The sequence below is a fragment of the Microchirus variegatus genome (assembly GCF_963457635.1).
Source record: "Microchirus variegatus genome assembly, chromosome: 12".
NCBI classification, from domain to species: domain Eukaryota; kingdom Metazoa; phylum Chordata; class Actinopteri; order Pleuronectiformes; family Soleidae; genus Microchirus; species Microchirus variegatus.
Window position 1 is genome coordinate 14,586,598 of NC_139813.1, and position 13,558 is coordinate 14,600,155.

A 13,558-nucleotide genomic window follows, 5' to 3' on the forward strand; every position below is an offset into this window, starting at 1 on the left:
TGGCTTACAGTGAAATTTGACTTTACCTCAGCCAATCATCATCACTTATGTGTCGATTACTCGTTACTGGGGAAAAAAAAGTAACCGTTAATAACACTGTTTATTTCTAATGTTGTTTCTCCCATCACTGGCTGACACTTACGCTAAAGTGTTTGGCTTCTGTTTCGTTTCCATCGCCCCTAACTTGGTACGTTATTCCTATTGTGACAGCTAGTGCTACGTTCATGAATGTGGGAAAAAAAAGAAGTTGCATGTGCACACATCGTCCAATCCATGCAGAATCTATTTATAGAGAATACATGCACACGTTCAATGTACCAAAATATTACGATTTACTCCTCCAAACCGAACCGTGGCTTGTGCATTGAAGGGTTCAGTTTTTTTGCAGTTTTTACAGCCCTACCAGAAACCTTTTCATACCTTTTCACCAATCAGCTGCATAATGAAATTAAAACTATCTACCTGTTACAATTTGGCTGATTGGTGTGATGTCGATGTCTCAGTTGGTGTTTATTTGCAAATGAAATTTCATTTTATAAAGCTGTGATTATCTATTAATGTTTGTGGTGAGGTGCCAACTCGTTCTGCACTGCTAATTGCACTTGGTGCTTTATTTTTGTATGTGTCCGTTAGACTTTGAAGGGATGTTATGCAACGTAAGGTCATATACGTGACCTTCAGCAAGTAGTCATGTATCTAATCATGTTATTTTATGTATTATAAATAATCCTCCTAATCACGTATACTGCATCTTAAATTCAGAAGGTTTTTAAGTGTTTCATGTAATTTTTAATGCATCCTTTTACTGTTTCTGCTGGGTTTTTTTTTTTACTTTTCACAACACTAAAATCAGAAGTTTACGTGGGGAAGTTGTGTCAGATTTAAGTCAGTGAATAATGGTTGTAAAGACGATGCTGCTTAGTTCTAATAAATCAAGTTGTAAATGTAAAGCATGGTGTGTGTGTGTGTGTGTGTGATTAATTAGACACCAATAAGTATGCTTGCTTGCTGTTTATTCTACTTTTACTGTTACTCTTACAAAGACAAATCCCTGACACACAGGAGGATTAAGTGAGCAAAAAGGCAAAGGGAGGCTGACAGAGTTAGAAGCAGGCAGAGCAGAGTAACGGAACACAGGCTGTTGGAGTGTGCTTTCTCTTAAACTTTCAAATTTAAGGATTTGTCAAAGCATTGGGAAAAAAAAAAAGTCAGATTAACACATCATTGGATGTTGTACATAATGTAGTCCGCTACTGAAATAATTTGATTATTCTTCATCTGTGTCATCAGCTGCTCCAGAAATGGTAATGGTGCGCTCCTGTGTGTCGCTCTCAAAAGTGTCCTCATCTGTCTTAACTGTTCTGGGGAAAGAACGGGAGCAACAGGAAGAGGAAAAGATTAAGAAAGATTACCGTAATGATTGCCCACAATGAGATTTGACTGAACGCTATCACAGATGTGAGGTAGGACACTTTCTGATGCTCCTTTACCTGATGAGAAGTGTCTTCCTCTCCGACATCTCTGTGGCCTGCTCCCCCAAGCTACCGTCTGTCTGGGTGTCTGACGATGCCAGCTCCACTGGGGCTTTGCTACCATCTCTCACCTTCTCGGTGGGAGAAATGCCCAGTTTTGAAGGTGTTGGAGGTGCAAGACTATGTGCAGCTGAGGCTGAGGCAGAGGCTGCTGCATGTCCAGTACTGGACATGAGGGACAGGCCTCCAGTCAGGCAGGACAGGTGACCAACCATGGTGCTTAGACGGCTGTCTTCCCCCTCAATCAGCTTTCTGCAAAAATTACCAACAATAATGTTTAATAGAATCCCTGATATATGACAAGTACAGTATATTGTGCAATGCCTTCCATTTTTATATTTTCTCCTTGCATGGTAATTTCCTCTGCCAGGACCGACCTTACCACTTCAGACATGTAGTATATGCCAATAATTTGTTCACCTGTAGGTGGTTATCTCAATCTCTAGAGCCATCTTTATGTTCAGGAGGTTCTGATATTCCCTCAGCAGTAGAGCTATCTTTTCCTTGGTCACATTAAGATCCAGTTTAATCGATTCAATACGTTCCTGTTCCAACAGACGGAAAAGAATAACTATATTTTAGGCCACAAAAATGCAAAAAATACAAATGAATAAATGCAATGTCACGTCGTACCTGTAAATCATCCTCCGTCTTTTTGTGTCTCTCAGCTGCATCACGGAGCTGAGCCTCCAAATACTCGTATCTCGTCTTCAGCGCCTCCAATTCTCGTTCCTTGTTGAGGAGCTAGGTACACATACAAATACAGTTGCATACTCTTTTCTGGAGAAGACGAGAATGGAAAAATCCTACTCACATCCTTCTTATAGCCTGACATTTCCTCTCTCACACTCCGAACACTCTGAACATGTTTGGTTGAGGCCTTGTTCAGGTCCTGAAACTTTGATTTGTACCAGGTGTCCATTTCCTGTGACGAAAAGTAAGAAGTTTTTTTTTTAATATATATATTTGTATCACAGTTCTTTAAGGTGACATAGAAGCTGCCCTTTACATACCTGTAGGTTTTTGGCAGCAATGCTGTCATACTGAGCCTGAATTTGTCTCAGTGCAGAGGAGAGATCTGGGAGGCCAAACGTCACGTCCACCTTGGACGTTACTGAATAGATATGCTGCATGAGCTCCTCAATTTCCTGTCAATGCAACATAAATAAACAGAGGTAAAAGAGCAGCAACATATGCGGCATAGATGTAAAAATGTTGGCGTCACAACTCTCTGTTATTAATATAACTTAGAAACTCCCATACTCACAGCTTATGCCTTTGGCTTCCTCTGAGCCTTTCACACCACAATCATAATTGCCATATCCATTGTGTTACTCACACCGTCCACTGACAAGGTCATGACACTGACTCATGCACAGACACATGCCGTGAATGGGCAGACGGGTAGGAAACGTACCTCCTTGTGAACTCTCTGCAGGAAGGCCATCTCAGTCTCCAGGTTTTCGAGGTGCTTCTCCAGAGTAATCCTCGCTGAGGTCGCTTGATCCACATCCTGGGACAGAATGACACAATGGGTTTGTCTCATTACATTCAGTAAAATATATAATATGTGCTGTATTAAATAATATCTTCCGCTGTGTCTTACAGGACGAAGTTGCTCGATGTCATGCTCCGTCTTCTTCCTGGCGTCCACAGCTTCATCATATTTGGCTTTCAACATGTCCAACTGGCCCAACATTGCGTCCTTGGCTACCAAAGACATATCCTGCGTCGAGCAGGGACGAAACGGTCAAACTGAACAGATAGTGGACTGGAAAGGAGCATCAGAAAGACTGATAACGTCTTGCTCACCCTCTGGGCTCTCATCTGCTCGGCCTCCCTGTAGAGTTCCCTCAGCTGAGACTCATACATCTGCCTGAGGCCTGATGGTTTCACGTACCGGCCCTTCAGGGCCTCGATCTCGGCTTCGAGCAACTTGTTGTGTGACTCCAGTGTTCGCACCTACAAGTAGAAACAAACTAACTTGATGATCATGAGTTAAAGGGTGCAAAAAACAGTCGGCGTGTATTGCACTTGCACTGGCGACCTCTTGCCTTTTCGATGTAAGCTGCCAGTCGGTCATTGAGTCCCACCATCTCCTGCCTCTCGCTGGTGCGGGTCGTCATGAAGGCCTGGTTTTCTGCTGCAGCAGCATCCAGGTCCAGTTTTGGCCCTAAGCCCATTGACATACCGAAGCACAGCGCTCCCATACTCGCACTGCTGTAGACGGAACAGAAAAAAAATATGTCCAAAAGATAATTAATTGTTAAAGGAGAACGCTGCACTTCTTTTTATAATGCAATATTAATTGATTAGTCTATTTAAGCACTGGTAGTATTGGTATGTCTTCACATCTCCACAGATATCCAGTTTTTGCCACGTATATTTTAATATATTTTATCCCTTAAGATGGAAAGGACAATCATAAGTGTGAATTTTGATTGGATTTATAATTGTCTATATGTAATGCACTTTTCATTTCAACAGCATATTTCATTGCATTGTTAGAAACTTGAGATCATTCAGCATAGCACAGGTGACACACTCACCTGGTTATGCGACCTTTATTGGAGAGGGCCCTGCGCCCCACCGCCCCTCCACTCCTGGTGAAGCTGACCGAGCGGTGTCGGGTCTCCCTGCGGGAAGGAGAGGGGCTGCTCACCCTGAGCTGTAAGGCAGGAGGGGCGGCAAAGGTGCCCTCAAAATGACGGCGGTATGAGGACATCCTCTCTGGACTGCGGCTCATGTTGACTCTCTACCCGATGCTGCTGAAACTGAACACGACTGGACAACTGGCAAACTGGGCACTCACACCTTCAGCCTATTGGCGGGTCTTTATAGCCCGCTGGGCCCTTCCCTCAACACCACAGAGGAATGTTGAACCTCCCCAGCCCCAGTGTGAGCATATCTGCAAACATTTATCACAGCAACGTCAACAAATTAATAAGGGATATCAAATGATTAAGCAATTATCTCCACATTGTGTAGTGTGCACTTTATTTGAACACACCAAATGCATGCCCTTACCCAAACCTTTCACAATTAAGTGCCTAACCTTGACCCTTACCCTAAACCAGGTCTGAAAATGCCCTTTAAAGTTAAAGTCAAAGGTCCTGTGAAATTATTTAGATCACATCTTCTAAACTCAGGGATCTGCTATGCTTTAGGTTGCGAAGAAAATTACAAAAATACAATTTCACAAAAATCCTATATAGCAAATAAATGGGTTGCCTCAGCGACCCATTCATTGGTTGCTTTTTTTTGTACATATTAAGGAAATCTTCATATCTTTAGATATACATTATGTAGATCTATTATTTGTTTCTATTTTGTAGTTGAACATTTCTCATTTAGTGCACATCTGTTCTGAGTTTTAAAAACAAATGCCATTAAATTGGTTTATTTGTTTCATTCATGTTCAATATCGTGGCACTTACAGTGGTGCTTCACTTGCAATACAAAAGTACAAATGAACATGAGGCCACTTTTGTGTGTTTACTGCCCTCTAAGGTTTAAAACGAGAGTGGCAGTGGCTTGGTGTAAATAACACAACTATAATTAATGCAATTTATATTGTTACATTTTCCTCAACGAGTAACACATTTATTCGATGATAATGCGCGAAATTAAACATTAATTATTAATTAGACATTTAATTCAAGGTTTGCTCCAGGTTTCGAGGGCGGGAATTAAATTCCGGAACGTTTCCACTAAGGTCTGCGATTGCGACTCCGGATGGTGTTTGGTGTAACCCCCAGTGTCTGCTTACTTTTCCTGTAGTATTCTTTTCTTTATAGGAAATAAATACTAGGTTTTTATTGTACTCCTCTACCTCGTCTGCTACGACATGGCGGGGAACTTCTGGCAAAGTTCACATTAGTAAGTTTTGCTACACATTTTGACGTTTTATGTCTGTATTTTGTAAGGCGCCGTCTTTATTGTGAGGCCTAGCTGTGTTTGCGAAACCGTACACTTGCGTTAGCTGCCTCTCAAGTCAAGTTGATATTATTGAAAAAAACACAATACGAAGGTATACAAACTGAAAAGAAATATTTATATATTTGTTAAAGCTTGATTAGACTACCATGATTCCATAGAACAGCAGCATATGTGGCTAACTCGGGTGTAAAAAGCGATACTGTTGTGCTAAGTACGAGCTAAGATGCTGCGAGTTTGACAAACCATTACAAATAGTGATGTTTATCTACTGTTTTTAAAGTTTACAGTGGGTCTTGGATAAACAGGACTTGATGAAAGAGCGGCAGAAAGATCTGAAGTTTCTTACAGAAGAGGAGTACTGGAAGCTTCAGATCTTCTTTGCCAATGGTACCCATTTTCTCTCTTGTGACCAGAAAAGTCTGCAAAGACACCTTTGAATTTGTTTGCTCTTGCATACAGAGCGTTGAAGGTTGACTAGTGTTGTAGTCTGTGAATTTTCAGAATAAGTGTAACATTTCTCTTCATGTGTCAGTGATCCAGGCTTTAGGTGAACATCTGAAGCTGCGGCAGCAAGTCATCGCTACTGCAACTGTCTATTTCAAGCGTTTCTATGCAAGGTAAATCAAGTGTAAATACTGTAATTATTAATCACCTTCACCAGTTTATCAAGATCAGCGTCAGCCATTGCATTTCATACATTATAACAACTCTGAATTAATACATTTTTAATTGTTAAAACTTGTTAGAAGTGTGGATAAAAGTTTGTGATTGTTGTAATGCCAGAGAAAAAAAAGTACATCAAGATATAATTGACATTTGTATTACCAGAAGTTGTGCTTATTACCTATTGACTTTTTAGCAAGTGTAACATTATATATTGCTTATGAAAAATGTTTGTTACTGTGTAGTGTCGTCTCATCAGAGCAATTAATCCCCTTTTTTCTACATCATCGTCACTGGCTGATCGTTTTAAATTAATCAGCTGATAATTATGTACGTGAAGTACTTTAACACATTTTCCTAGAAATATTCAATAAAAGCAACTACGTCGTCATCAAAATGTCATTCTTTTTCAAAGGTTTATTTGATAAAGTTTCGCTTTTCAGATTTATGAGTACCCATATCATGCATTTAATATTTAATTTGTTTTATGTAAAATGTATATGTAGTGCAGTGCAGACACAATATGCAGATTAGAGACAGACTTTGCCGTTTAAAGGTTTTTAATTGTACAATTGTGTGTTTCATGTAATATTATTAAACTGTTGTTTAAAAGTTTTTTTTCCTCCATCTGACAAAATATATCACTTGACCTTTAATTTAAAGCATTATACATCATATAACATTATATAAATTACATTTGCTCATTCTTTGCATCCATACGCACTGCATCATTTTTTAATATGACGCAGCAGGAAAACGGATCAATAAATTAGGTTTACTAGTTGCAAGGGTGTGTATACTGCAATATAGAGTATTAGAGCCTTATAAATGCAACACTACACCTTCCTCAACACTATTACATTATGAATTAAACATGATATCTAGACTAGGTTGTGAGTGATAAGCCAATTTCTTTCAATGCAAGATTATATTAGTGACACTTCTAAATGTCAGTAAGAACTTTGTCACTTATCAATTAGTGTCTTTAGTCTTCTTCATGCTTATTTCTTTCTATTTGCAGGTATTCCCTAAAAAGTATAGACCCTGTGCTCATGGCACCGACTTGTGTATTTCTAGCTTCCAAAGTTGAGGTACGGTTATTTTCTGTGTTGCCTCTAGCATATCATGTCATCAATCTGTTTTGCTTTTGTCAAATACAACATTTGTGTTTGTCCCTTTGTCAGGAATTTGGAGTTGTATCCAATACTAGGCTGATTTCTGCAGCAACATCTGTGTGTAAGTGACTTCACTTCTTCAGTTATACAGTATATTGAACATAAAGCCATTTGCTCAAACCTGACAAGTGTCCTCTGCTACTCTTCTCTTGAACAGTAAAGACAAGGTTTTCCTACGCCTTCCCAAAGGAGTTCCCTTACAGAATGAACCATGTGAGTAAATCTTTTTTTCTTCTGTAACAGTTTACATCAGCACTGCGATGATTAATCAGTTGGTGACCAATTACAGAATAAAATACAAAATTGGTTCATATAACAAAGAAGTTAAAATTTTATAATTTGGGTTTGTGGACAAAACAAGACATTAGATATAGGAGATCAATTGGATTTGGTAAAACACAGATCAACACTTTCTGATATTTTATGGATCAAACAATCAGAAATGAAAGTATTATTTTTTTAGCCGCAGTTTACATTAAACTGCACTTAGTTGTTGCTAGCCGTAGCATCAATGTGCCAATGTCAGTGGTTATCAACCTATTTTTCCAACTGAACTATAGGCATTATTCTGTATTTCATTATATATGAAAAAAAAAAAACCTGCTAAATCAGTTGGTGAAATAAATAGATTTAAATCCAGTTCAGGACAGATTATTTTCTGTGGATATTGCAAAAATATCAGATACATTTTCCATTATATTTTAGGAACCCATTTCCCTCTCTATCATTATTTACATTATGATCATGATTAAAACTCAGCATCTTTGTGATAAAGACCCGGTAATTCAGTCTGAACACCTTGACTTTAGTTTTCTTTACAAAAATGAATTAAATGCTCATCTGTAATCTGTCATCTGTAATCAACAGCAAGTGGCTAATGGGAATATGTGTTTGTTTTTGTGTCTATAAGGAGGTCAAAGGAAAAATGGGGCACTAAATCAGAGCGAAAGAAAACTAGACATAAATCACTATGCCTATGGATCCTCTCTTCAACTTGTTTACCTGTTTCCTCCACAAAGTTATTTATGCACTGCCGTGCTACATTAGTGCATACCAGGACATTGTTGCCACGTTAGTGTCCATCACGATGTGAGATTCCACAGCTAATGTTCACAGTCTGGTGATAAAGACTCTTGTTGCTTCGTGAGAAAACGCCAACCGTCGCCACCAGTGCACAAGTGTGTGCATTCGTCTGCTCGGGCACTGCATCTCTCGCCGGTGTGTCAAGTGCACAATTAGATTTATCCCGCAACCCCACTGGGTTGCTAGGACGTCACTGGGGCTGTTCCGACACGCTGCCTGTCCAGAAAGCGGTGTAAACTATTATTTATAGTGAGCGGCCGTGAAGCGATAAAAGGAGGGAGCAGCTCGCATAGTGGAGAGTGAGTTAGCGGAGTGCTGCGAGTCCGAAGCATAAATTTTCCACGTTCAATCTGCCGATGTAGTAAAAGCGAGCGGTGGTACAGGCACAGGGTCAGACTTGGCAGCAAGAGCAGATGTGGGTTTTGCAAGTTCAACTGCGGTAATCAGGTTTGAAAATGAATATTTCTGCCAAAAGTGGATGGAATGGAGTTTCTTTGTGGCATCAGGCAAAAACAAACATCTCTGTGTTGCTTTATATAATGTAAGAAGTAATGCAAATAAAAACCTTTTTAATGTAGTTTAGATTCACTGAGATTTATAGTTGTACGCTATAGAAAAAAAACATGAAACAGATTTGCCATTTTTACTGGGGCGTTGTTTATACTGTAAATGTGTAGTTATTTCAATTCAGTTTAAAGCTGAAGTGCAACATTTTTCGTGGGTGTTTCTTTGCGATTTCAATCGTACTCCAACCGGTTTGCAGCCGACTTGCTTTACTAGCGCAATGTTGCCATAGCCTCCATCTGTCTTGACATAAAACAAATCACTTCCTGTGTGCACGAATGTTGTGCACGAATGTTGCTGGGTTACATGGGATCTAAAGATTGCTATACTGAGAATTGCGGCTTTGTGTGGAGCCGACAATGGTTTGAACGTAATCAACATTTGTTTATACTTCACTGCATTTTAACAACATCGTTTTTTTACAGATATTAGAATGTGAGTTCTACCTGCTGGAGTTAATGGTGAGTAGACAAAATATTTTTAAAATTGCCAGCGTGGTTGTGTGGCTGATGGCTCACTGATGCGGCTTATGTCTCAGGACTGCTGCCTGATCGTGTACCACCCCTACAGACCACTGCTGCAGTATGTCCAGGACATGGGACAGGAGGACATGCTGCTGCCCCTGGCCTGGTATGATGACTGTTAAACGGTAGTAAATGCTGCTGTTTTCTTGGTCAGCATCACTCACTGAGCTTTCATGCATGTCTTTAACCAGGCGAATAGTGAATGACACATACAGGACAGATCTGTGTCTGCTCTACCCTCCCTTCATGATCGCCCTGGGTAAGACCAGTCCCTTTGCTTTTCTCGTGGTGACATAAACCAAGCTTTATTGGATGTCATGTGACCAGTGTTTTTTTTTTCTGCACACAGCCTGTCTGCATGTTGCCTGTGTGGTCCAGCAGAAAGATGCCAGGCAGTGGTTTGCTGAGCTCTCTGTTGACATGGACAAAGTAAGACTGACAAGATTTACTATCATTCTGGGCTGGGCAATATACACAGAGTTTTTAAATTATACTGATTTATTTTTTTAAACACAGTTTAGAATTACATGATAAGTTTATAACATCACTGTATAGCTGATTTTGTGTCTGCATCTCTTCAGAAGAGAGTTTAAAGCTGTGTTTTCAACGCTGAGTGGAAGTGGCGTCTTTAGGGAACATTACAGCCTATCTTTTATTTATTGGTTGCCAAAATGACAAAAAAATAGTCAAAAAATAGGTTTTGTGCTAGAGCAACACAAGCAGTGGAGCTTTGATATACTATTGACCATTGTTGAGAAGTGTACTTACTTTAGACAAAACATTTCCAGCTGTCTTTATGTCCATAGATATCTTTATTTCTGTTCAAGATAATGGACTGTTACATTTTGGTTGTCTTTTACCCCTTCTGGTATAATTTTCAGGGCAAACTATCCTATGAAACATCAGAATGAGGAAGGAAATATTCAATCTAGACTAATCATTGCTGTTTGCTGTATGTCATTTTGTCAAATCTCTCTCTGTGTAAAGCGCAAACACACAGGGGAAAAAAAAGACAACAATTCCAATAATAGTTATTGTTTCTGTTGCAAGATTTAAATGGTCTTTACTTGTATTTAACTTTTGTTTGCACGTTTTCCGTCAAGATCCTGGAGATTATCCGTGTGATTCTGAAACTTTACGACCAGTGGAAAAACTTTGATGACAGGAAGGAAATAGCTGCTGTGCTTAATAAAATGCCTAAGCCCAAACCTCCTCCTAATAGGTGAGTCCGCTTGATGTTAAATACACTACATATATTATTGCATTTCAGTGAACAATCATTTGCTGAAAGAAGATATAGGCATGTAAATGATTGTATTGAACAACTGCATATCATTGGCTCTTCTACTCTAAAGTTCTACTCTCCTGCATTTCTGTTTCCCACCAACCGCAGTTAACATCACTTTGTCTGCAGAGAAATGACAGACAGTTTCCTCCTTTCTCTCCTTCTGTCCTGTGTTTAGTGAAAGCGACCAGAGCTCCAACGGGAACCAAAGCAACTCTTATAGTCAGTCTTAGCAGGCAGTCTCCGCCTCCATGGGAATCCATAGATTTAATGTAAATAGGGTCGGTCCTTTCATCTGCGATTGGCGCTCCACGCTGTCTCAAAGAGCCATGTCTTCACTTTCTCCTTTTTTTGTTGTTTTCTGATCGGCGTGGGTTCATGGTTTGACCAAGCACCAGATGAAGAGCTTGTAGTTAAACCACCACACTCTGTGACAGCCACATTCCTCTTCGCTTTCAGACTTGAAATGAACTCAAACTGATGAAGGTTTACCGGAAAACCTTTGGTAAAGGGAACTCTTGTCATCGTGACGATCCTGACATCCTTGAACAGCCCAGAAGAGCGAGTCATTGAATGCGGCGCTCCCTGGGATTTGAGAAAAAAAAAAAATCAAACTTGATCACTTGTACTGTGTGTGTGCGAGTGTGTGTGTGTGTGTGTGTGTGTGTGTGTGTGTGTGTGTGTGTGTGTGTGTGTGTGTGTGTGACCAGTCTGTGTGGGTTTTAATTCCTCAGGGACTATAGTACAGTATTCTTCTCTATAAAATAATTAGATCCTGTGCTGTTGGGTCTGATTGGATATCGGCCTGTGCAACTGTGACGAGATTTGATACCCGAGCTCTGGTGGTTGATAATAAAAAGCTCGGGAGAGAAAATCCCAGGAGAGACTTCTCTTCTAAAGGTAGAAACAAGCTCTTTTTAATTAGATTCTCGACTCACGACAACTCCACTTCCTTCCTTCCATTCCCTCCTCCCTCTTGTAAATATTTTTCTTTTTTTCTGTCATGTTTTTGCCCGTATTAAAGAAAGAATTTGATGGAAATTGTGCTGGTGTAGTTTTGTACTCCTGCTTCAAAAGAAAGTACCCTGCTGCAAAGCTTGTTTTTCTTTTATTGTAATTATGTGTTATAGTTTTTGAATAGCTTCTTGTGTGAAGCGCTTTTTCTTAAACGTTCATTTAGGAGTTGTCTGCAAACTTTTGGTTGTATATTCTCATTTTAATTTCCCTTCTGCCACCTTCTTAAATCCCTGATATGTGTATTTTTGTGAAGTATCTCAGTGGGATCTGTGTAACAAGGTGCTTGAAAGCCTTACAAAATAAAAGCTGCTGGTTTCAGATGAAATAAATCTTTCATAAAAGCACATTGTTCCATTCAGGTGAAGTGTGAAGTGTGCTCTAGGGGTTAATGTAGCTATTATTTTAAGATTCATGTTTCTCCTCCGTGTCAGTTTTCCCCTCGGTGACTTCCTGTTTCCTGCAAACCACATTAACAGGGACATAAACATCCTTTTTTTATAGGCTACACAGGCTTTAATACATATCTGTTCTGGGGTTTTCCCCTCCCTTTTCTGCGTCTCATCATATGATTGTTCACATGTGAAATTGAAGGGCTGATATATTTTTCCACGGTTAATTTCTCCCATTAGTTTTACTTGAAATTATATGTTTATGGTTGTGTGTGGTAATAAAATGTATGATGTGCTAAACAAAAGCGGTTCACTGCTGTTATTAAAGGTCACATTTATATGAAGGACTATGGGGAGTCTTCCATAACAGTCATTCTCACCCTTTGTATCCGAAGTCAATGTCACTTCAGTAAAGTGGCTCTGGAGGGACCTCTAGTGGTGAGTTGAAAGAATATCCAACACATTTCAAAGTGTGTTTTTAAAACTGTGTTTTGAATAATGAGAGATTTGGGTTGAAGTGCGCAAAATTCACTTAGTAAATCCTACACGTTTCTTTATTTAATGGTTTGGAAACTGTAAAGGAAAAAGGTGGAACAATTATCACAGGCTGTATTTACCAGTAGTTGCCTCTAGGGGGTCGTATCATCCGGTACTGTCACTCCCCCGTGACGTAACTTTAGCTGCATGAAGTAAACACACAGCAGCAGACAAAACTACAATAGTAAGTGTTTTTCAAAATAAAAGTAATTTTTAATGTTCACTTAACGATAAACTAAATACTACATTACTAGATATTTTTTTGTAACATTGACAGCTGAGTTTTAGTTTATTTGTATCTTTAAATAGTTTCACACATCTATTTTGTGTGTTGCCTTAAAAAGGTTATTACCATTACAAGACATGGTTGTACTATCTTGGCATTTGTGCCAACACATGTCAACATAGTATAATAGTTAAATGCAATGGTCAAGACCCTCTAAGTAGTACATCCAATAGTCAATTGTAAATAAGTAAGTTTGTCACCATTCTTTTTTAACCTTCTAACAACTGTGTGTTTTAAAACTTACTGTGTCTTATTTCGTAATTTTACTAGTCCTATTTAACCTGTTTGATTGTCTGTCAGTTTGAAACTGCACAACAAATTGCCCCTCGTATATGATAATTAAGATATTATATTATTTTATTAATTATAATATTAATTAACTACAGTTCTTTTATACTCATCTGGATATTTGTATTTGGCATTTTGTCCACCTATGCTGCAAAACACAACCCTTGCACCCACTTTTATTTTGTAGGATGCAGCCGGAAGTTGCTTTGTTTGTCTTTGTCCGACTTGACAGCGACAGGAGAGACCGAGGACAGGAGCTCCGAGCGGGCTGCGGAG

General features: G+C 39.3%; 2 protein-coding genes across 2 annotated transcripts; one reads left to right on the forward strand and one right to left on the reverse strand.

The window, feature by feature from the left end:
• Positions 1 to 1,267: 1,267 nt before the first annotated feature.
• Positions 1,268 to 4,450, reverse strand: ngs (notochord granular surface; the record flags this gene model as incomplete). Its single annotated transcript, XM_083899056.1, is given in 14 exon segments — positions 1,268 to 1,361; positions 1,491 to 1,784; positions 1,953 to 2,077; positions 2,166 to 2,276; positions 2,347 to 2,457; positions 2,546 to 2,680; positions 2,950 to 3,045; positions 3,139 to 3,258; positions 3,345 to 3,494; positions 3,587 to 3,752; positions 4,082 to 4,287; positions 4,291 to 4,351; positions 4,353 to 4,390; positions 4,394 to 4,450. Coding segments are annotated over 14 exon segments (1,764 nt in total).
• Positions 4,451 to 5,379: 929 nt separating this feature from the next.
• On the forward strand, positions 5,380 to 11,990 carry ccnc (cyclin C; the record flags this gene model as incomplete). The annotated part of the gene is made up of 12 exons (XM_083898983.1): positions 5,380 to 5,411; positions 5,752 to 5,858; positions 6,004 to 6,088; positions 7,156 to 7,225; positions 7,319 to 7,370; positions 7,467 to 7,522; positions 9,382 to 9,417; positions 9,495 to 9,586; positions 9,672 to 9,739; positions 9,830 to 9,909; positions 10,584 to 10,702; positions 10,944 to 11,990. 12 exons carry the CDS (start codon positions 5,380 to 5,382, stop codon positions 10,996 to 10,998), a joined length of 852 nt encoding a protein of 283 aa, XP_083755109.1. The 3' UTR covers positions 10,999 to 11,990.
• Positions 11,991 to 13,558: the final 1,568 nt, after the last annotated feature.